Source organism: Chelonia mydas, chromosome 18, assembly GCF_015237465.2.
Source record: "Chelonia mydas isolate rCheMyd1 chromosome 18, rCheMyd1.pri.v2, whole genome shotgun sequence".
Taxonomy (NCBI): Eukaryota; Metazoa; Chordata; order Testudines; family Cheloniidae; genus Chelonia; species Chelonia mydas.
This window is the reverse complement of record NC_051258.2, coordinates 17,027,499-17,052,271: the sequence shown is the minus strand read 5'-3', so window position 1 is coordinate 17,052,271 and position 24,773 is coordinate 17,027,499. Positions and strand designations below refer to the sequence as shown.

The window sequence follows — 24,773 nt, the reverse complement described above, 5'->3', positions numbered from 1 at the left end:
GGTAGAAGATACATGTTTTGCAATTAGTTGGCTGTATTTTTAGCACAGAGCATTACTCTGCTATTTGTACTTTTATATCACACCCATTACCGCAGGATTTGTAATGGCTATAGATGGAGATTGTATGCATAGAGGGACAAACACCTTTCTAATCCCTAGTCAAGAAATATGAGGAAATCAGGGATATTTCACAGAGCCCCATAATAGATATAACAACATGATCCATCCCTCAAGGAGTTTACAAACTAACTTCAAACACAGTGCAACAAGAGGAATAATAAGTCAGTAGGTCTGGATTAGAGAAGGAAGGACAGGGTTAGCATTAATAACACTGTGGTTACTCAGCAAAGGCTAGTATATGGCATGTGGGAGCAAAAGGGGAGTTTGTTTAAATAGTGAAAGGCCTTGGTTTGCTAACTTGTTTGGTAAGTGTTGAAGTGGGTTTTAAGGCAGGATTAAAAGAGGGTCAAAGTAAGTCTTTTTTTGCTGTTTGTTGTTCCTTCGTCATATATAATCCTGGAATTAACGTTTTTTTACCTACCATAAATTGAGCACCAGTGTGTTTTCTCAAGCTAAAACATAGTGCTCGATCTATAATCATAAAACCATTGACTAGCTCTTGTGGCTTTTCGTAGCGCTACCTGTTAAACTGGATTCTCTGCTAGAGTGCAACTCTGAAGTTTTAATTAAGACACTATGTGTTTTGACAAGTTAAATGCGCAAATTATTTCTGAAATAAGGTTAGCCCTTGGAGTACAAGGACTTTTCATCTTTTTCATTATTCTTCCTCCTGCTACCTTTACAGTAGTGTAGTTACAGAGAAGATATAAATAAGAACTTCCTGATGGTCAATTGACTTAAAGATAAATTATGTGTTCTGCCTCTGCTCTAGGTCCATGCCATTCCCCTGCGTTCATCGTGGGTGATGACCTGTGCATATGCCCCCTCTGGAAACTATGTGGCCTGTGGTGGTCTTGATAACATCTGTTCCATTTACAACCTGAAAACTCGTGAAGGAAATGTACGTGTCAGCCGTGAGCTGGCTGGTCACACAGGTGAGCATGAGTTCTGAAGGGTAAACTAGTTGTGAGCTGAACGCATGATGAATCGTGAACACTAGATATGGAAAAGATCCTTTAGGTCATCTACTCAATCCTGCAATGCCAGAGGACTGGTTTCCTACAACATACAGTCCAGTCTTATTTGAAATGTCTCAAGCAATGAGGCTTCAATCATTTCCCTTGAAAGACTACTCCATAGACTAGTCTCGATCAAGACATTTTTCTTTAATATTAAACCTGAAAGTTAAGTATCATCGTGTGATCCTGTAGCTTTTGTGTCTACCTTTCTGCACCTTGTTAAATACGTTTTTCCCCCTTGTGTGTTCGCTTTTCAAATAGGTGACATTCCCTCCTCCCCCTTCCCCATGCCAAAATCAGTCATCACCTTCCCAATTTATACATCTTTAGTTTTTAATCTTTCTTCAAAAATTGTTCTTTGTTGCTCACAAGCATTATATTTGTTACAACTTTTGCAACACTTTAAACATTTAAATAATGAATATAATGGCTTCACCAATCTTTCTAACAGCTTCATAAATCTTTATTGCTCACATCCCCAAATAGAGACAATGATCCCTTAAAGAAAACATGTTGCCAAGTGCAGCATTGCCCAAATTGAAAATAATCAAATTCTTGTTATATGTAATAAATATTGTGGCAGAAAATTGGACAAAATTTTTTTCTTAAATACATGAGTCCCAACTTCTTACACTTTGTCCACAGTCTTAAATTATTCTTTATTTACCTCATTGTTGGTGCTGGTTTATTAGAGAGGGCTCTTATTGTAAAACCATATCCTAGGAAGCTTAATGTAGTTTGGTCAAAATATTTAGTCTTTGGAAGTCATGAAGGGGAAGATTTAGTGATTACAAAAGGGAATTTATTTCATTTTGCAACTCTTTTTTTCTTTATGGAAAGTAAAACTGCTACAGTATAGCATATCTGCTTAAAGCTTGGGGTTTTTTTTTTTTCTTTTTTGTATCCAAGCTCTTTCCTGATATTGAAAGGACACTACATTTACAAACTCAAATTGGAGAGAGAAACCTAATTGGTCATGCATTTGTTTTATCGTGGAGTGCAATCAGATATCTCAGACTGGCTGCTGGTGCCAATTTTTATTTCTGTGAACTAGACAATCTTGCTGGGTTTTCATTAGGTCTCAAAGATTTGAGGTCTGATTTTTCAGAGATGCTGCCCTTTCTACTCGTTGCCTTCACCTGGAGCTGTGGGGGCCGAGCACCTCCTGAAAATCAAGCCCATTGTTTCCAGTCTTGGTCTCTAAATTACCTTTGTTGTTCTGGAAGGCAGAAGTAATGGTTCTTTGAGTTTCAGTGTAAACCATGGTCTGTTTTTCAAGGTCTTCCTTTTTTTTTTTTTTTTTTTTTTTGCAGGTATTTACCCACATTCCACCCTGTTGTCCCCACATGTTCAGTCATTGATATTGGGTAATTCCTTTGGAGTCCCCAAAATTAATTACTTGGCTGCTCAGGATACTGACATCTAAGAACCTCTGACCTGAACTTCAGATTTAAACCTCAGAATGACTTGTATCTTACTATTCTTGGAAGTCTGTAGAGATGTTTGGCTGGCCATAGAAATATCTGAAAGCCTTAAAAAAATCCTTTTAATCTCTAAAAACTAGGACTGTAGTGCCCGGTGTTCTAGGATCCACAGTGGCTCCTTTAAAGTGGCTCCGCCTCCAGAAGGAGGGCACAGAGCTAGTTTAACTGGATGCTTGGGAATTGCCCCTCAGCATTACATTGGTGTAGGTTGTCCTACACTGCTGCCCTGTGCTGCAGGTAGAAGTGGACAGAAGGGAGGGAAAGTGGTCGGAGTACTCTGCACTACAGCTTCTTCTGGGGTTTCTCTAACCTACATCAGGGCCATGCCAGAATCCTGGAGACTACAGGGCTACATTTGGCCCTCCTGGGGTTCTCTCTCTTCAGAGGTGCGGCACAGAATCTGGCCCACTCTTTTTCATCAAAGTAACTAATGACGGTGATAACTAGAAATAAAGAGAAGTTAAACTGGATAATGAGCTATGATTGTGAGAACAAAGGGACCCATATAAGGGCTCCATTTTCCTTGAAATAAGAAGATCCACCAAGGCAGCTAAAAGCGGAGGGGATGAGCTCAGGATTTTTCTCTTCCCCCTCTACAGTCCAAGAGCATTGCAGCGGTAACATCCCATATCACAGCAGAAGTTGAAATGGTAATTCATTAGAGTGACTTCTACCTGCTGAAGGAATGTGCAGTTGAGGAAAAGGAAAGGAAGCTGAAAGATTAATGGGAAGAAGTAGCCACTCAGAAATAGGATGTAAATTGGCTTGATATCTTCCTTGTTGAGGTCTGGGCTGGAACATTGGTTCAAAGAGTGCCTGTGCTGATTCTGGACTGCACGTAACAGGACTCTGTTTATCTTAGATATTACATAGTGCCAGTCACTTCAGTAGCTATGTGCTTATAATCATAGTATGTGACATACTCAGTGTTACATCAGCAAGCCTTTGTTCACTTGCAGATTCAGTAATAATACACCCAGCAACCTGAGGGAGGGAATCAGCTTGTAATAAGTTATATCTGTCAAGGTTGGAACCCTGAAACTGTGTGTCATCTTTATGCTGCCTTTGTTTCTGTAAAGAACAAAATCCCAAGATGCAGCAAAACAGAGTCCTCTTAGTCCAGAGGCTGCTAGCATGACTCCGGAAAAACCTTTAACAGCTCTAAGAGGAAACATCAGGCGGGCTGTGTCTCTTGCTGGTTTTCTGCCTGATCAAGCCTCTGCCTATACAGTGTAAAGGGAACCCTCTGAAAACTGTTCATTGAAGGAAACCAAGGTTATTCATACATGTATCGTTATAATCAGGCAAACCTTCCAAAGCTTCTGTTTGTTGAAAAGAATAACTAAAATATGTTAAACTATATTGTAGATGGCACTTAACTTCTTTTTATCTCTTGTGTTTCTTTCAAAGCATGGATTAGCTATCTGGTTCACTGGAATTGTGTACTCTGTTTGAAATAGAGAGATGTTGACTGACCACTAAAACAGATACTTAGTAGTTGCGATAACCAAGCAAACCATGATCCATAAAATGTACTTTTCTTTAATATCCGTTGTAAAGAAAAATGGAACTAGCTGTCACATGCATTTTTGTTGGGTATCCATGATGCAGCCTATGTGCATGTCAAAATCGTAAAAAAAAGATTTGAGCAATAAAAAGCCAAGAATATCTTTACAATATATCTTAGCTGTTCAGTGGCCTCTTTTAGAGATGGGCCCTGTAAGTTAGTAAGATCACTAAAATGCAGTATGTGGGTTCATGGAAGGGTGAATATGGCCTCTACAGAGGGTGAAAGACTATACTCTATTGTAGAGGCCTAGAAAGGATGCATCAAAAGAGGTGATTGGTTTCATTTGTTAGTGTGAAATCTTAGAGGGTCAGTTTTAATTAACTGCTCTTCTAGTGCAGGATTAAGCAGGACTGCTGCAATAAAGCTGTAATTGGGGGTGACATCTGGATCTGGACTTGGCGGTGAATGAGGACAGACACGGATGGATTTTAAGCAACAGGCTGCAACTCTGTTGTACTTAATGGAGAGGAGGGGCACTACCCTCCTAGTCACCTGTATTTTAAATGGTTCCAGTGCAGAGGTTACAGGTCTCCTCCCTTATAACCCAGAACTCAGGGTAGACTTTCCTCGACCTACCCCTAGGACTCAGCTTGCTCTTCTGAATCTGACCACCACCCCCAGTAAAGGGTACAGATCGGACTAAAAGGTGGGGACCTTACTTAGGTCTCCCCCTATCCCATGAGCACAAGGCCCCTCAGCAAAATTCCAGGTCTTTCACTTCTGGGAGCCATTCCTTTTAGCCTTCTAACTGCACTGGAAACTGGCTGAAAGTTGTAACAAACTAACATCCCTGCTACTACCAAGTACTACCATGAATTACTAAATCCTCTTCCTTGTTTAACCTGACCATGCATGGAGTATGCTCAGAGGAAGGTGAAAAAATCCACCAGGCCTATGCTAATTTGGCCACAACACAAAGAAAAAAATTTCTTCCTCACCCCAAAGCAAGTGATCAGTAAGACCTGCAGCATCTGCAAAAACAGTTCTTTGAATGCTTGCTCATGTCAATTCCAATTATATGTGTGCATGCCGCATGCACAGTCGTCAGGGGAAAATCCTTCCAGCAGCACCCATCAGGTCGGCTGTGGAGTGGCACCTTCATGGTGGTAATACAGGTTCCTGCCGACCCGCTGCCTCTTCAGTTCCTTTTTACCACCAGTGACAGTCGTTAGAACTGCCATCGCTTGCCTTTGCAAGTGCTTCCCCTAGTCCTTGTAGTTCAGTTTTCTGTAAATTGTTTCTAGTTTAAGATAGTTTCTTAACTAGGAGCCGGGGGTTTCTCCCCCTCCCCTATTGGTCTCCCGTTTTGGGGTGTGGGGCATGCCTTGGTCCCAAGGGTTTAAACCCTGTGGAACCTGCCACGAGCCCACGCTAATGGGTGACTTCCACGAATCTTGTCTCAAGTATCTGGGGGAGGCGCACCGAACAGAGTGGTGCAAGATTTGTAAGCGTTCCGCCCAAGGACTAAAAGGGAACGGAACTTCAGGCTGAAACAGATCCTGTTGGAATCGGCCCTCCATCACCAGCCAGCTCCAGCTGTCAAGATCCGGCACTGAGCACCTCCATGCAGAGCGCTCCAGCCTCTGTACGTGAAACGGGGCCAAGTAAGGACTCTGGCTATAGAGACCCTTGGCACCAGTGCTCCCTAGCACCGAAGCCTGAGGAGGCAGTACAGCACCGCTCGCACTCTCGTGCCACATAAGCAGCACAAGAAGATGGACGGGGGCACTCATCCACACTGAGTGCGGCCAGGTCAGACAGTACAACAAACAATTCAGGACCTGCCTTTTGCAGGCATGGGCCTTTTTGCAGAGCAGACAGACTCCAGGCTTCACAGCCTAAAGGATTCGTTGGCTGCATAGAAATCACTGGGGCTACATACCCCAGCTACCCAGCGAAATCATTTCAAACCTCAGCCTCTGCAGCGCTTCTGTCCTCCCCAGCCCAGGCAGGACTTCTCAAGGAAGCAGGGCAGGAATGGTAGGCATAAGCCCAGCCAAGGCCAGAGCTCGTCAAGGCAGTCATCAGGCTCTAAGCAAGCCTTTTGAAGGTGTGCCCGAGGGCGGTGCACTAATCTACTCACCGGATTCTTCCCCCTGTTTTCTGAACCGTCTGTCCCACTTTTACTGTTCTTGGTCCCAGATAACCTCAGGCCACTGGGTCCTTTGCACGGTAGAAATGGGATATTCTCTCCAATTCTGCTCCTCCCCTCCCTGCTACCCCCTTCCCTGTCCCTCTTCAGGGACTCTTCTCATGAGCATCTCCTCACGTAGGAGGTCCAAACACTCCTCGATGCGGGAGCAGTGGAGGAGGTTTCTCAGGAGCTAAGGGGCACCGTTTGAACCCCTGGTGACTTGTTCATTGCTCTACCTTTCATGGAAGGTGGCCTTCCTAGTCACTATTATATCAGCAAGGAGACTCTTGGAGCTTAAAGTCCTAACTTCCCATCCCCCTTATACCATTATTTTTGTAAAGACAAGGTACAGCTTAGGCGTCATCCAGCCTTTCTCCCAAACTTGCATCCCTAAGCCTCACGCAGATAGTCGAGAACAAAGGCTGCCCTCCTTGGACGTTCAAGCGTTAGTCTTTTACACTGAACGTACAAGACCATTCCGTAAGTCGATCCAGTTGTTCGTGGCGGTTGCAGATAGAATGGAAGGCCTCCCAGTCTTGTCACAGAGAATTTCATCATGAATCATGTCCTGTATTGGGGCATGCTACGAGCTGGCAAAGGTTCCAGTCCCAGCACTAACAGCACATTCCACAATAGCACAGGCCTCCTTAGCAGCATTCCTGGCCCAGGTCCCCATCCAGGAGATCTGCAGGGCGGCGATGTGGTCCTCAGTTCACTCTTTCACCTCTTGTTATGCTATTACCCAGCTATTACCCAGGGACAGTGCAGCATTTGGCAGAGTGGTGCTTCAATCAGCAATTCAATGAATTCCGACTCCACCTCCTAGTTAGGGCTTGAGAGTCATCTAATTGGAATGGATATGAGCAAGCACTTGAAGAGGAAAAAACAGTTACTTACCTTCTCGTAACACTTGTTTTTCAAGATTTGTTGCTCATGTCCATTCCAAGACTCGCCCGCCTTCCACTCTGTTGGAGTAGCCGGCAAGAAGGAACTGAAGAGGTGGTGGGTCGGCAGGAACCTATTTTCACTGCCATGAAGGTGCCACTCCAGGGGGTCCACACCTGATCAGACGGGTGGTGCTGGGGGAAAAAGCTCCCGACGACAGTGCATCCACCTAATTGGAATGGACATGAGCAACACATCTTGAAGAACAACAGTTACGAGAAGGTGAGTAACTGTTTGGTTTTTTTAAAACTACGGTCACGGGGAAGGAGTGGGGAGTTTCCTGAAATAAAGCAAAAAGAGGCTCCCCGTAGTTTGAGCTAGGATTTAAATTAATGAAAAGGGAGAGCAAGGGATGAGTCAGCTCCCTTCCTCCTCTGGCTGGCTAATGAATGGGTAAAGCCTTGGGAGGAGGGGCCAACCCTGCATTCCTCAGGGAGTGCTCTCCCTCTTTCTGCTGGGGCTCTTCTAGTCACAGCTGGTCCCTAAGAGAGCAGCTTCCCCCTAGAGGAGAGTTAGATTGATCCAAGTAATGTCATGAGGGTTTGTTGCCCTTGTGTATAAGGCCACCAGTTTTCTCTCTTCTTGTTGTCTTCGTACTTATGAAGCAAGATACATCTCTTCTCACACTCTCTTCTGCTTGGACTGTGAATCCTTATGATGCTCACAGCCCAGGTTGTCTCAAGTAAGACCTATGAGAATTTTCAATCCTAGTCTTATGTGAAAGACTATCATCTGTTTGTTTAGGTCTCTTCTTTTTTCTTTAACAACCAAATGGACTTTTTGTGTTTTCTAGTGTTTTACTCTTTGCTTGGGTAAGCAGATCAGCAAACATCAGATTGCTATAAGATTCAGTCTATAAATTAAAGTGGTCCTTAACCAATTACTGTGATCAGTACTACTTGTGGAATTTCTGACTATTCTTGATGGTTTCCTGTCTGAGTGTATCTACACTGCAGTCAGAGGTGTGACTGCAGCACATGTAGACATAATCTAGTTAGCTGTGTACCGCTGTCAATGAAGCCACAGTAGTAAAGGCTATATACAAGCCCACCTGGGGCCCAGGTTATGGTCTTGGGCAGCTATCCTAGGCTGCTGCAGTTTCAGTGCTATTTTATCTCGCTAGGTCAAAGCTATCTGAGTTATGTCTACATGTGCTGCAGTCACATCTTTGACTGCATCGTAGACATTGCCCAGTATGTGCAGGAGAGGCTTCGCTACATGACCAACTCAATCTGAAAAGTAGACAGGAATTTGCGGCTTTGTTCAGCCATGTGTTACTTTTTGCAGGTTACTTGTCATGCTGTCGTTTCCTGGATGATAATCAAATTGTTACCAGCTCTGGAGACACCACTTGGTAAGCAGTGTTACGAACTGTAACATTTGTACTAATGGCTGCATATTCAAAAATACAGATAATATATTATGGAGGAACTTGTCATAACACTTAATAATAGCAATAGTGTTAGTGCTGTATGAATCCTATGTAAGCAGTCTTTGGTATAGAAATCTCATAGGACAACCTGGACAAAGACCTCTAATGGCTTGCAATTTAGAGGAAATTGCAAATGGAAATACTGCTGTTAAGCTCTACAAACTATGCTTTTGAATACCCCCTTTTTAAATAAAATGCATTAGGTGTGTGAAGACCCAGACTTTGAATTTTTTCCTTTGCATTTGTCAGACCATAGGTTTTTGTTACCATTTAGGTACTGACAGACCTATGTGCTAAGTAATTTTCATCGTTGATGTTTTTTATTAACATCTCTGATAAAAAGAATGCAATGTTTTTAAAATGTAAAACTCTTTACATGTGGTCTATAAGAGCTCATTCAGAGCAATTATGGCTCACTGAGGAAAGAATTAAAGTTTTGACAATATGGATTTTGACACATTTTGGAGCTATAGCTTCAAACAAGTCTCCTGTACCAATGGTTAGTTATGGACCAGTGTCTGATCAGAAGAAATAGCTCCCACAGAATGGTAATGTCTGTTTAGTTGAGTCTTGTATACTTTTTAAATATCCATTATCAAATTATTGGGGAGTGAACTTGATGTATACAGGCAGTAAAGAGTCACAATTAGTGCATGTTTTACAGTTATTTTATGCCAGTTCCATTTTAAACTCCCCCAGCATTTTGCACTTCTCTTTTGCACTCTGTTACTGATTCGTTGTTTCAGATTTTGAAGTCCATGATATATGTTCTTATTGGTGATAAGATGGACTATGGAACCATAGACAATTGGTTGTCAGGGGAAGGATAGGCTGAGTGAATTAATGACTTTTTTCCATTAAGCTCTGTAGTACTATTATAGAAAATAAATATTAAATATTGAATCACATTGGTAAAATTATTTTTATTTAAATCTGTAAGATTATGAATAGCTTTCAGAAAATCTTCTAAAAAAGTTAGCAGAAGTGAATTTTAAAGGAATATCACTGAACGTTTAACAAAACATTAATTACAAAACTAAAAAATAATCAGTCTTTGAAAAATGTTCTGTTTTGTGGTCCACTGGCTTAATATAAACATAATGTTCTGCTGTAATTTGTATACTCCATAGTCCATTTTCAGAGATCAGCTAAAACACTTATAGGTGCTCTCTCCTATAGGAGTTGTCTGTGGTGCATTTGCTTCTAGAGGTTGTTATGCTCTAGTCTCACTAGCAAAGAAATCTCGTTTTTGTGGGCTATACTTTTTATGTAGTTTTAGCTCTTCTGCCATAACCAACAAAAGAAAAAGCCCCTTTAGGTAACAGATCTATAGAATAAGGCTTAACAAGACTCAAGATGTTCAATAGATTCAGTCTGTGTTCTGTTTTCACTGAATTGTTACTTAAAATGGATTTAATTTTAATCCATCAGAACTGGAAAGGTAACCCCAAAGTTAGCTCTGTTTCTGGACTTGCACAGCATTTCTGTGCTGCTTGTAGTGTGGCCTGTTTAAACAACTGCTTAACCAATAAATACTCATTTTATCAAAAAATTCAATGTAAACAAAAAAATTCACTCATTGAATTAATAAATCTTAAAGAGAAAATAGTAGGACATCCACTAGGCAGCAGTCCTTACGGCAATTATTTTGAAGTCTTCCTAAGACATTCACTACGGTTATGTTGGTCCCGTAAGGACCCTCCTATTAAACGGCCTTCTTGAGTGACTGCTTAAGATGGATGTTGATTGTACATGAATTTCTTTAATATTAACATGATTTTTCAAAATGGAATGGAAACCTTTTTAAATACACCAAAAATTGCTAAAGTGATGCTCTTTGTACTTGATTATATAGCTTTAGCAGGTTTTTACTGTTGCATATAATAATTTTTCTAAGTCCAGGTAGGGTGTTGAGTACACAAATTCTGGCCTTCTCTTATGGCCTCGCTACTGGCAAGGGATTCCTTTTTGTCTTGTTCTTCTTTCTGCATATGCATTTCTGAAACACACGTGGTTCATAATGAAAGCTGGTTCTATTAAGAAAAAACTTCTGCTTTTGTGCTGATGTTTTCCTTCATTTATGGAAGGAGGAAGCCAGTAGTCTCCTTCCTCTAAACCTGCACTCCCCTAGAATGGGGAACTAAAGAGGAGACTGACATGAAGGGCATGATGTTTTCTAGCTGCAAATGGATTTGGGCTGGAACACTAAGCAAAATTTCATATCCTAGTTGGAACTGACTACTGAAGGCTGATACAGAATTAATTACTGAACATATGGTTTACATAACCAGGGAACCTGAAAACAAGAAAACTGGCTTCTGCACTGGCTCTAAGTCAAAGCAGAATTCTACATTATGCTCACTTACTGGGAAAGAGAACAGACAAGTTAAATGCTTTCTTCTAAACATCTCTGGAAAGTCTGCTGCTTTTGTGGGTGATGCAGTCAGTATTTCATCCCCTTTTTATACTATGTGATTGTCACTGTGGTGATCTTACTGTCAATGGAAAAGTGGGGGCACTGACAGCCATGAGGCAACAGTGAATTATTCTGGCTGAATTATACACCCTCAAAAAGCCGCTTTTTAAAATTAATGGAAACACTGACTCAACCTTAACTATAGCAGCAGTAGTGGGTGCTACTCTAAAGCAGCTCTACGCTAGTGTTAGAGCACTGCCATGTTACAGAACTCCATGTATCAACAATGATGAACATTAGTCACTATGCTGTCTATACTGCTGGTAACCCAGCCAAGAAGCAGATCCTCTGTAACCAGAAATAATATGTGGCTCCATTTGGAAGTACTGGTGCCTTTTTAAGGCAAAGACTGAGAGTTTGTGTATGATATACTGAAATGTCTCAAAGGAGAGCATCTTCTTCCCACATACTTTGGGATTAATTTCCCCCTTTTAATTTTAAATACAAAAATTAAACCAGAGAAAACAAGTGACAAACCAGCCAAGTCTGGGCTAAACAGCCCTGTCTGACACTGTCTGAACTTCTGGTAATGTACTACGAGACATATTTTAAAAAATCAGTTTTATTTGATGGTTCTAATTTTTGTCATTTTATCTCTCCCCCTGCCCTCCCCCCTTCTGTCAAGCGCCCTTTGGGATATTGAAACTGGCCAGCAGACGACCACATTTACTGGACACACCGGGGATGTCATGAGTTTGTCCCTGGCTCCTGATGCCAGGTGTTTTGTTTCTGGTGCCTGTGATGCCTCTGCCAAACTATGGGATGTTAGAGAAGGAATGTGTCGGCAAACATTCACTGGCCACGAGTCAGACATCAATGCCATCTGTGTGCGTATGAACTCTGAATTGGGGGAACGGGATTTAAATTCATGATGTATACTCTGCAGTCAGCTGTTAGAATTTAACACATAGTGCATCCTGGAGTATTACAGCATAGTTTTTCCAAAACACAGTGTTTTCCACATTTGACAAAACTACATTCAATTCGTTGTATTGCATAAAGTTTATTGCAGTACATGGCAATTTGTTAGGTGCTTAAATAGTATGTTACTAAAGTTTTGTTGATAGTAATACTTATTATTTCATCTTCAGAAGGCTTTAAAAACATTAGTGCCTCTGTGATGGAGATAATGTACTTTTAGCTTCATTTTACAGATAGGGAAACATGCAGGCAAAGGGATGTGGCAAAGAACACACAGAAAGTCAAACCAAGCCAGGAGTAGATCTTGAGTTCCTAGCTCCCAATTCTGGGCATAAGACGACTGGCCTGCATGAGTGTTCCACGGTACCAAATGAAAGTGCAAAACATGCTAGATCATTATCTAAGATTTCATAGTAGCTGGCCAAATGGAAAAAGCCCTGTTCCCAAAAGCTGCAAAACACAAAGTATCTTATACTATAATATCTTTGTTTTGTTTTAAAGTTCTTCCCAAATGGCAATGCATTTGCCACAGGCTCCGATGATGCCACATGCAGGCTCTTTGATCTTCGTGCTGACCAGGAGCTTATGGTTTATTCACATGACAACATCATCTGTGGCATCACTTCTGTAGCATTCTCCAAAAGCGGACGTCTCCTCTTAGCTGGTTATGATGACTTTAATTGCAACGTCTGGGACACACTGAAAGCTGATAGAGCAGGTAAATAGCTTGTGTGTTGGGTTTTAAATACTATCAGCTGCACCTAAAGGGGTGACCTATTGACAGTGCTTTATCAAACATTAGCACAGCGCTGTTAGCCTACTGTAATTAACTCAATAATGTGGTCTGCTGTGAGATCACCCCAGGTGAAGGTATTTTACTTGTGTTGTCAACATGCTGGTAGATTTGTAAATGTTAGTGAAGAATATGGGGTTTCTGAGAACAGAAAGCTACCCTCTGCAAACAGAACTCAGTAAAAGAATGACATCTGGGAAAATTAAATATATTTTTACCTTCAAAGAGCTTATTTTACCCTTGGACTGTTGAAACGTATTTGACACTTTATGAAACACCTACTATTAATCACTTCATGTATGGAGGGTCTATAACCGTGTAATATTTATATGAAGATAATTGTCATTAGTAATTCACTAAAACAGTTCAGGTTAAGAGTTGGCCGCTATGCTGTACTGCAGTGATTGAAGCTGTTTAGTATTCCTCTGAGAATTTGCACTGATTTTTAGATAGTGTAAATGTCAAGCAGAGATTTGTAGCCACTGATTTATTACCTCAAAATTCTTCACATAGCAAACAGTTCTGGATAGTACTTCTTAAAAACTCGCCCTTTATTACCTCATCTTCCACATTTTCTAAAGCTGCCTTATTTGTGTGTTTAATATGAAATGTGACTTCGCATGTTTTGGAAGAAGAAACTGTCAAAGGTTGGGGAGGGTCTTATGCTATTGTCACCTTATCTCAGTAAGGGTATCAGTACCTATCTCGCTAACATGACACATTATCTCTAAGGCATAGCTGGATAATGTGCGTTTGTGGCAGTATTTATAAAATGCATAACAAGAGAAAAGGAAAAAGAGGTTATGTAACTTTATTTAGGGGTATAATGAATGGGAGGAGATGGGTATTGAATTTACCAACCCAGCTAGTATAGATGCTATCAGTTCCTAAAATATAAACTAATGATATTAGAACAGGGAAAGTACAAATTATCATAAATGACCACAAAGTTTCTGCTTATGATTATAGAATGTAAAGAGGAGGAACTAGATAGATTAATGGAGAAAGTATTTCTAATTCTTGGAACGAGCACAAGAACAAAAAGCTAGGTTCTGTTTAGCATCTGGAGAAAGGTAATAAACAAAAATTGGTACAAACCTGATCACTGCTGAGGGGGAGACTGTGCTCAGAATAGAGAAGACACCAGCAACAGAGACTATCTGTGTGGCGTTATTACCTTCATTGTAGTCTAACAGCAGTGCTCCCATGGCTTGCTTCTTCCCCTGCCTCTCCCAACAAATGTACCTTCTATCAGTGCAGTGCAGAAATTGGCACAGTAGTAGCTCAAAGTTCATCTGATGTGTAGAGCGGGTTACTTCACTTTTCAGTGCTGTTTATGTTTTTAATTGTACCAGGAACGTATTTTTCAAATAAGTGTAACATGGTTATGCTGTCCAAATGCACCTTATTCAAGGTTTCCCCACAGTGGTTATTTACAGTTGAAATCTTGATTTACAGTTGATACTTGAGGCCAAAAATAGACATGGAAATGAAAACAAATTGGTAGTCTGAAATAGCATATATTGATAGGCAGAGAATTTTCCTTTCATAAATGTGTTATCTTCCTTACTACTGGCTTTAAATCAAGTGCTGTAGAAATAAAGTAACTTGCTGTTCCACCAGAGAATGCGTTGAACAGATGAATACAAGGTGTTACTTGTTGCTTTTGGATTATCTGCAGGATTTCAGTTTGTAAATTATTGTATCTCCATGGTAGTGTTGCTCCCAACACTACAGTAATTTCTTGTGATAAACTATTAGGTGGGTGATCCAAGCAGATTAGGGAACTCTTAGTGACATATTACTACACTTCATAGTTTTTCTGTTGGGGAAAACTATATTTAGTCCCTGGTGACAGTTCTTTTCTTTGAAGCTGATTAGGAGGAAGCGATGAGTTCGCTGGCCTGTTGAAATGACTAATGCTAGTTCCATTTCCTGCTTTGATTTTATACTATACTAATGCAGTGTGATTTGTCTTGGGGTTGTAGTTTTGGTTGACTTTTAAGTAGGAAAAACTACTTTTCAGTCCCTATAGAATAAATTACCATGCCTCAGTACAAATCTGTTTCATTAGGGTAGTGTTTATCTTGGGAGTCCTGGATTCTGCAGTTTCCTGGTTTGTTGGGGGTGTTTTTTTGGGTGATAAGAGGCAGTGACTTTTGCATGTCCTTCCTGCAGGGAAAGTGGAAGGGTGAAAATAGATGCACCACCACAACTGATCTGTCTCCCACTCTCCCAGAAATCCTATTGGTTCCCTGCATAAATCTCACCGTAGAGGGATGTTGAATGGGAAAAGGCATCACCAGTGTGGTTAGAGTCCGAGGGAGCAGCTATACTTAATAAGGAGGAAGGGAGGACAGTCTGCAGATGTGTGCAATCAATTGTTAGAATCCTAACATGCATTGACTCATCGGTCACAAATTAACTGCTCAAGCTTCCTCGGGTACTTTGCTTGGGGTCTTGCTACATTAAATCTCACAACTATAATCTCAGTTTTACACACTTCTAGTGTATCACACTACTTCTACAATGTGCCCTAGAAGAGTTCCGAGCCATTTCATCAGCAGTGACAGCAGGCTTCCTATATGGCACTATGAATTTTTAAAGATGCTATTAACTACGTGTACATTTTTCATGTGTCTGCTGCTCCAGAAATGCAGAATTAATTGTATTAAGAAGCCCACTGATTCAAATTGGAGACTCTCTAATACTTCTACAGTTTTAATGTGGAGATTAGTACCAAACATATTTTTACATATTATGTACAGTAAGTTAAGCAAAGTCTGATTCATCAAGCAAACTTTGGGTGACCAAGTCAATATTTGGAAACTTAAATTCTAAAACATCTACTAGCACTAAATTCTTTTAAACATGTCACAACTGCGAACTAGATCAGAAAACATTCTTAACGGCATGAATATGTGGAGTCATGTGAACAATGTTACTGATGCAAAGAGAGGCTAATTAAGTCCTTTCATCACTAAAACTTCTCCAGGCCAGAATTTTGATAATGTAATGGACTGAGCAAGACTTGAATATAGGTGCTTTTTACCTTCTTTCCTTTGAATGCCCATATAAAAAGTCATACCAGCTCCCTTACACTTAAAAAAAAAAGAAAAAAAAGAAAAAAGAAAAGTAAGTGTCTCTTTCAGTCCCTCTCAGTGCAATTTTTCAAAATAACATATTGGTTGAATGGAAGAATCTTCCATAGTAGCAAATCTAATGAAGGTAGGTGGCCGGTCTTTGTTTGCCTTTTCGTAATACGTGTGCTTGTAATCCCAAAAGGAGGGCTAGGGCTCATGCAAGATTAAGTGTGTTTAAGATGCTCCAGCCTAACTCTTCATTTTTTATAGTCTAGGGTTTTTTACAAGACGAATTGGCTTATAACACTGTAGGAGGGGAAGTAATTGAATTTAGCAGCAATGCACTAATAAATATAGAATTCAAAACTGCTTGGGGTGTGCTGTCAGAAGTATTTTGAGAAGCTGGTGATGACTTTGTAATTGACATGTGATTATTGAAGGTTATTCCTATCAAGTGAAAATCTTGTGGCTAACACACTTCATGTTGTCATATTCTTCATTTGGGAGTCCCTCACTGGCTACTACAATCATTTCCAAGTGAATACTGCCAAAAGTTTGGGGTAAAGAAAACTATCAAAATCAGATTTGTGTAAATATTAAACCAAGTTAATGTTCCATTCTTCTGATCACTAAGAGTATCCCATACAAACACACAAGCCCTTATCATTGAGTTGCTTGAAATGAAGTATGTATTCATCAAGATTCTGTAATATGCATGTGTATTTTGTTTAATTTCTAGGTGTCCTTGCTGGCCACGATAACCGTGTCAGTTGCTTAGGTGTGACTGACGATGGTATGGCAGTAGCAACAGGGTCATGGGATAGCTTCCTCAAGATCTGGAACTGAAGTCTGTAGGTATTTGGGAGGGTAGGGAAGAACATCCTTAATTATCTTGTTTATAATCTCATTTTTTCTCATTTCACATGTACATTGCAACTGCTTTTATGCTACAAGCTCACAGTTTGGTTTAGAAAAGTAACTAATTTAAAACACTAGAAATAAGATTAACTTCTTGCAGTTTAACTCTGCCTTGTAAAATTCTGCTAACCATGGGGAAGTAATTTTTTTTATAGGTATCATTGACTTTTTTCATTATCATCATGGTACAGGGTGGGTTAATGGCTTTCACATCTGGGCTGGTAAATATTATTAAATCTTTTGAAAACAGTGAAGTAAAAATAATGGATGTAAATTTCGATGTGGGAAGATAGAGTAGAGGGTGTGGGAGAATAAACGGTTTTACCAGACACAGAAGTTAGTTCATCCAGCTTAGAACTTAATGTTAGTGTCCGAACATAAGTTTTAACAAAACTTTTTGTGTGTCAGACAAGCAACGGACTCCACCGTGACTGGAAGACATTTCCAACGGTTGAAAACTAAAATGATAGCATATCCAATCCAACCATACTAACTTGGACCCCCCATTCTCCTCAAAACTTCAAAGGGCAAGATCTTTTACCGTCTCCTGTTGCTGAAATGAAGAGCACAATTACTTTTCAAAGAAGAATTTCTGCAGTTGTAAGCAAATGAAATTGTGCATTCCGTTTGGGACCATTTTTTGTCTTGAGAATTTAAAAAAGAAACACTATCATAAAAGCATGACCAGAAAGTAAACTTGAGCATAATTGTGAAACAAACTTAACTTCACTGTAGTTTTCAAGTTAAAGTTGAGAACTTTGTTTTATCTCACACGGTTTCAAATTTTCAAGTCACGTTTGTAGAAGGATTTCATTTTTTTTCCCCACATTTCCTTTTTAAATACATTTCTTTATGGTCAATAACTAAGTAAAACAAGGGAGTCCTAGCCCAGTGCGTCTGGGGTTGTTAATGCTGTAAATTTAGTCCCTACTTTTTTTTATTTCTGTCTAGTATCACAAATAATTGTTGCACAAAACATGGCATCTATAGAATAATGTTAAGAAGTAAGGTAACCAAGCACATGCTGTACATGGTATTGAATGCTTGTTTAAAGAACCTTTCACCTTTTATGGGTAACAAATGCAAATCCTCAATTCCTACCCACCCACTCCGAAACCCACTGATTTAAAAAAAAAACAACAACAAAAAAAAAACTTTGTCCCCACTTGCAAGGGCAGTTTATATACCCTAACACTACCCCGTAGTCTCAACAACCAGGAATCTCTGTTTTTCAAAAGAGACCTGTCCTGCGCTTGGGTATTAAGTCAATTCTTTGTGTATGAAATGATGTACAAATCAATGTTTTGAAAATAATGATCTTAAACTTTCTAAGTTAAACAAAAATTTTTTTTTGATCGTTTGCCATATTGGGTGGGTTTACTCTTAGAATCGCATGCTGTAGAAATGCTAAAAAGTGCATATTGGACTAAGTCCTTAGATGTTTTTTTTTCTTTAAAGAAATAACCTGTTTAAAAACTGTAACCATTGCCGCTGTATTCATTTATTGTTGCTACTCTGTGCATAAATCTATGAAGACTTCAAGTACAAAGCTATGCACGTTTTGGAGTAGCGTGAGAAGTCACTTTTTTTTTTTTTTTTTTTTAAAAGAAACAGCCTGTTCAAACGATCGCTGTCAAAGATTCTGGGGTGGGGGTGGGGGAATCCAGACCATCTTCTTTATAAATTAATTCTTCACAGCCAGTTCCTCTTGTAAAGTGAGTTCTTTGCATCCGATTAGAATAATTTTTGTAATGAACAGGTTTTCCTGGCTTTCTTTTCAAATAAAATGTTAAAAGCAGCAGCGTTTGGACAGCAGATTGTTCTCTTAAATTCTCCTATCTTCACTGTATCCAGAAATGCGCCTCCCTAGCAGCAGTAGTGGCTTTCACCATTCTGTTTTTCTGCAACATTCTGTACAAAAATGTGCTGTAATTGTGCGTTAGGCCTGGATTTGGCATAAAAAAAGATGAATTCCCTCTCTCTTTCATGAAACTATTCTGTAGAGCTTTCTCCGCACCCTGTATCCCTCTTCTTCACCTTTTTGTATTTAATTTTAAAGTCAGTGTACTTCAAGGAAGCTGGATGCAAGATAGATACTATATTAAAATGTACTGTTATTTAAGATGTAATAAAGCAGTTTGACATGAATTTGGTCTGACTGATTTGTTCTCCAGCTGATTGCTCTGCCTAAAGAACAAAACTTCCTAACCTAACAGATCTTGAGTGGTGAATTCAAACAAGCCCATCAGAAAAATGGCAGTCTGTGCTGTGGCAGCTTCTGATGCATCTTTTGGATTAAGTTCAGCATTTTCAAGTGGTTTGATTTTTTTCTACCCTATTGCATACAATACTAATTGGCAAACCAGGTATAAGCCGTTACGCAAGAGGCTTGGAAAAATTGCATGTCTGATTAAGTAGCATACACACGAATGGAGTCTTCTTGAGTGTTGGAGTGACAAATGTGCAGAGCTGGCTTGAACTGTTTCACAATTTTTCAGCTGTGTGGGTGCACTGAGTGTACTAGTGTTTGTACAGTTACCGTTATTGTCTAGCCACCATGTGGAATGCAAAATATGTGCTAATATAGGGTTTACTAAGGACATAGTAAGTATCTGGAGCTCAGCAGCTGCAGACATATTTTTCAGCATTGTTAAATATTTAAGACACACATTTATCTATTTGATTGTGAGAACCAGTCAAGAGCTTAATCAAGAATTGCTGGGAGCTGTCTATGCACAGACTCCCAAGTGAAGGTCACTATAGCGCATGGATCATTTGGTATTCATGGCCAAAGCATTCTAGTGTGGAAGATGCTACATTTATCTAAATATACAACTGCTGAGGTTGGAAACAGTCAAGAGTTTAATAACTTTTTAAAAATTGCTTAGTGTGTACCTTTCCTCAACTTCAGTAGAGTGCTCTATGAACTTACCCCAGCTGAGGATCTGGCCTACTAGATTTGTTTTATTAGTTACACTGTTGAATTACTGTATTTGGCATTGAGATGGGTAGGTAGGTAGGTATCAACATAAGGCTCAGCAGGAAAAAAATTAAAAAATCCTGGCTGAATTTCTATATATAAAATACATTTTGTACTGACCAAAACTGTGGGAAGCTTTTCCCTTCACTTTTTTTTTTTTTTTTTTTTTTTTTTTAAAAACCTACATCCTGATAGATATTGGGGTTATTTTTTTAAAAAGGATTTTTTTAAACAGTTGGTTTTGAATTATCAGTGCACAAAACGTAAGTCATAGTTATTTTTTTAAATGGAAAAAGGGTGTTTCTGCTCTTTGTCTGACTCAGAAACAGCTGACTGGATTTTCCTCAAATCTTTCATCCCCTCCCACTCAGCCAAAACATTGCTTGGGCTGAGACCAAACAAAAAATGTTTCAGCCCAAAATAAGTTGTTTTTTTTGTTTTTGCTTTTTTCCCCAAAAGCTGCAAGTGTGGAAAAGATGATGGTTCTGTAATTATTGTTAAATTGTAGCCTTAGTGTGAGCTTCTATGCCTGTGAACATTACATAAATAAGAATGGCCATAATGGATCAAACCAATGGTCCATCTAGCCCAGTAGCCTGTCTCCGACAGTGTCAAGTGCCAGATGCTTCAGTGGGAATTAACAGGGCAATTACTGTGTGATCCGCCCTGGTCATCCAGTCCCAGCTTCTGGCAGTCAGAGGTTTAGTCACACCCGAGAGCATGGGGTTGCAGCCCTGACCAACATGTAGTAGTTATTGATGGACCTTTCCTCCATAAACTTCTCTCATTCTTTTTTGAACCCAGTTATACTTTTGGCCTTCACAACGTCCCCTAGCAGCAACTCCATAGGTTGATTGTGAGTTGTGTGAAGAAGAACTTCCTTATGTTTAAAACAAACAGAACGTCTAGAGCACTTTAAAATGAGCAGAAATGCTTTAAATTTAATGCCAAATGTCTCTGTAGTTCCAAAAAGAAAAGGAGTACTTGTGGCACCTTAGAGACTAACCAATTTATTTGAGCATAAGCTTGTGATCCCAGCTCCTGGGGAGGCTGAGGCTGGCGGATCGCTGGAGCTCAGGGCTTCTAGGCTGCAGCAGGCGGTGCCGATTGGGTGTCCGCACTAAGCTCGGCATCGATATGGTGATCCCTGGGAAGCTTGGAGTCACCAGGTTGCCTAAGGAGGGGCAGAGGATGCTGAATGCTCCGAGGTCAGACCCAGGAAGGTGGAAGTTGTGTGAGCTGTGTGTCCTGCAGACAGGCTGCTCACAGAAAGGAGACTTCCCCAGAGTCTTGACTGGCTTCATGGGGAGCAGTTCCAGAGCATCGCCCAGGGACTCCGTGACAACTGGTGGCAGAGGTGGGATCTCTTTCCCCTTGTCCCAGCACACAAGGCTGGTCACAGACAACTGCTTGGAGATCAGGGTAGCTCCCTCCATAGGTAAGTCAATACCCCTGATGAAGTGAGCTGTAGCTCACGAAAGCTTATGCTCAAATAAATTGGTTAGTCTCTAAGGTGCCACAGGTACGCCTTTTCTTTTTGCAAATACAGACTAACACGGCTGCTACTCTGAAAACTGTAGTTCCAAGTGATTCTGCTGCTACTTTCCATTTCCTTGATATATTTTTGCAGCAGATGTTTCAGTTGTGAATTTGTCTAGTCTATAATGGAACCAGTTCAATCATTCTTCCTCGCCATGTGCCCAAATGTACCTTACCATGCTCCTTCCCATATGTTCACTTTTTGCTTCTAGCAGCTGCTGGGAACCCCTTTGCAAGCAAGGGGATATCTGCCAAGACTTACTGACTCCCAGTGTCAAGAGGTTAGTGAACACACAGTACCTTTATCGGAAATGTCAACGTATTTTTAGATCCCTCTAAGATATAACAAATATAACAGACAATCTTCCTTTCCAAACTTGTACTTGAAAATATAGATGTATGTTTAAATGAGATTCATGTTTCATAGCATGGCCATTTTCCTCCTATTTAGCAAATATATTTGTTCTGAATACTATAACTTGGGGGAGGGGGGAGAATAATGTACAACTTGAAACTAATACTTAGCTCCTGTATAGCTTGTCCTTGTCTCTGTAGTGGGCCAAGCCCCTCACATTTGAACATCCTCGAAGTTGGACTAAGTTTGGATCTGGATTCAAACAGAGGTTGCATCTGTAACATCCCTTCCTCTTTCTTTATCCTCTACTGATATCACAAAGAAGGCATGACGCTGCAGCTGTTTTCTCTGGGCTCTAATCAAACCCTGTCCTAAAAATAGGGCTTTTACTTCATAACAAGTTCAAACTGGTCTGCAGAAGTAGGGCTGTTCAAACCAGTTACCTCCAATAATGGGATAGGGAACACAATACTAGAGGGAAAGTCAATGGTTTTGTTTGCCTAGATGCTGCTTCTCACATTCTCTTCTCCACACCCCAAGCAAGTGCCTCTTTAAAGGATTTAACTCTACAAGAAAGCAACATCTCCTGAAATTGAGAGAAATAATTGAGAAAATATCCCTTTGCCCAGTAGTCTAGCTGTCCTAATGTCACTCTGAAATCTAAGCAGTGGAGCAGAATGTGGCATCCTAAGTTCTGTGCATAGTTAAACCACAGTCTAGATTCACTAAATATCAACTATCAAACTGACGTAAAGCGCTGACAGTGCGCTCTGTGCTGTACAAGATAGAAACAGCATGGTCCTTGCCTCCAGGAGCTTGCACAGTGAATAACACAGAACCACTAAATTGCAAAACCCTGACTGAATTTTGAGTAACTGTTTGAAATGCAAATCTATGTATTGCATTATGATCTGTGAGGTTTACAGAAGGATTCAGTGCTGTTCTTACGGTAGGTAACATCAGTAGTTCCCTGCATTTTTCTGGTTTGGGGCTGGGAGGAGGCTATGATGGAAAAAAACCAGTCCCTCCAAGTGACTGATAACTTCCGTTGTACAGCACTTAGAGTGTTTTCCTCCCCTCTGTTTCAGGTGATTAATCAAGTACTAAACATTTGTGCAGCCTAATGGGCTGGGTGAAATTGATTAGTTGGTAATAAGCTTCACATCACTGAAATAAGGTCCAAATGCCCCGCAACGACTGTTCTTTATTGCTCTGCACAGAGAAGGGTGAACAGTTCTCTAACCAAACAATACTGCTTGTATAGAGCCCGTATAGAATATAGTGTGTTAGGGGGTTGAAGGTCTCCAGCTTAGTGTCTGCCTCTGTTCTTAGTCACCCAGAGGGTAGCTGATAAAGGCAGTTTGTAGCTGAAATGTTGGAGCACTACCTATTCACCTGAGGATAACGCTAACAGTAAAAACATTTCATGTATCTGTTAGTTAAATTTATTCTGCTCCACTGAGCCTGGAGATTTTTAGAAGGTTCCTAAGGTACCACACTCCACTTCCCTCATGCATTCCTCCTAAGTGTCTCTGTAAAAGTACACAGCATCCCAAAATTTTGATCTCTCTAGTTAAAACTGTTTTAGCAGTAAATCAAAACATACTCTTGCTCAGAATCATTCACTTGAATTAAAACAAACCCAAAGCCTTAATAATTCTGTTGTGTAATTTATTCTGATGTGACGAGGCATTGTTAGGCTTTACTGATGAAGGTAGGCCAGCTCCTCGGGAACAGATGCTCAGACAATCCACAATTCCCCTGGTGCCTGGTAGGAGGTGGGGTAGCATGTTGCTTTAGCAGGCTGCATGTGATTGGCAGATCCCTGGCATTCTGATATCAGACCATCAAATTCTGCCCTATCTTTGACTGCCAGCACTGCACCCCCTAAAGAGGGCCACTTGGTTTCTCTGCCAGGCATTGGATCCTTTCTTAAAGGAAACCTGCCTGTAGCATAATAAGTTATCCTGATAGCCACTAGTGTAGTCAAGGATAAACTTGGGTAAAGTGAATTTACCCACTTCTCATTTGGGGGATATGGATTTTATTTTAGGAGCTTGCTTACTTTTTTTAACCATTACACCACTGCTGATATTAGTTCACCAAAAAAAGTCAAATACCATTTTAGTAATTAAACAGGAAAAGTACCATCTTCATGTGCCCCAGAACAAGTGAGAGCTCAGCTCCACTGAACACCGCAGCAAAATGGACAGTTGCAAAGCTCAGATGCATGTGGGTTTTTTTAATTTGTTTTTGTTTAAAGTTCTGGCTGGTTTAAAAGCTGGTTAAACCAATAAGGATTGTTGCCCAGGTGAGAGTGGTCATAATCTGATAGGACTCAATGGTGGAAGACTGGAGTGGTAACAGGATATGGAGCCTTTAATTTCCAGATCTCTAGCATTTGGGTCAGTTGTGACCATGCACTGTTACAGTCTGCTACAGGTAAATGAGTTTGATCACAATCCAATTCCCAGAAGTCAGTTGTCCCCATCAGAAAATACACTGCTGCTATTGATAGTAATTCACCAACTTGTTGGCAGTCTTGGCAAAGGTGCCAAGGAGAAAACGGACATGGAGACTAAACTCCCTTCTTATCTGGAGGTTGTTCTGTGGGTCAGAACCGAGTCTCACTTTAGCAGGTGTGGAGAAGCTTGAGCTGCTGCTTACCACTATTATTGTCCTTGTTCTCTCCAGTCAAACCAAGGCCAAGATTTTCAAAAGTGGTCTGGGGACTCAAATTAACAACTATTTTTCTGACAGTGCTGGGCACCTGCCCTCTGAAAAATCAGGTCCCTTGTAATGTATCAGAGCTTGGGTACCCAAAATCACTAGTTATGCTTAACAGCTTCAATCTGGGCTGCTGTCTTCAGATGTCAGCCTCACTCACTGAAATTCCTTGAAAAATATTTAGCTGTAGTTTGTATGTATGTACACAGATGTGTAACATTACACAATATTCCATTTGCATAGGGGTGTGTGGAGAATAGCTCTCCCTCCCATTCAC

The 24,773-nt window shown here is 40.4% G+C and overlaps 1 protein-coding gene across 7 annotated transcripts in view; it reads left to right on the top strand.

Moving 5' to 3' along the window:
• GNB1 (G protein subunit beta 1) overlaps positions 1-19,043 on the top strand; it is an 87,299-nt gene extending 68,256 nt beyond the window's left edge. For 6 of the 7 annotated variants that reach the window (XM_037881502.2, XM_037881503.2, XM_043531483.1 and 3 more), the window contains 6 exons: positions 893-1,055; positions 8,560-8,626; positions 11,806-12,007; positions 12,603-12,819; positions 16,717-16,828; positions 17,304-19,043. In XM_037881502.2, coding sequence (XP_037737430.1) covers positions 893-1,055; positions 8,560-8,626; positions 11,806-12,007; positions 12,603-12,819; positions 16,717-16,823 — 756 coding nt within the window. In that variant the 3' untranslated portion in view covers positions 16,824-16,828; positions 17,304-19,043. Of the gene's footprint in view, positions 1-892; positions 1,056-8,559; positions 8,627-11,805; positions 12,008-12,602; positions 12,820-16,716; positions 16,845-17,303 lie in introns of all 7 variants that reach the window. The other variant, XM_037881504.2, reaches the window with a different exon arrangement.
• Positions 19,044-24,773: the final 5,730 nt, after the last annotated feature.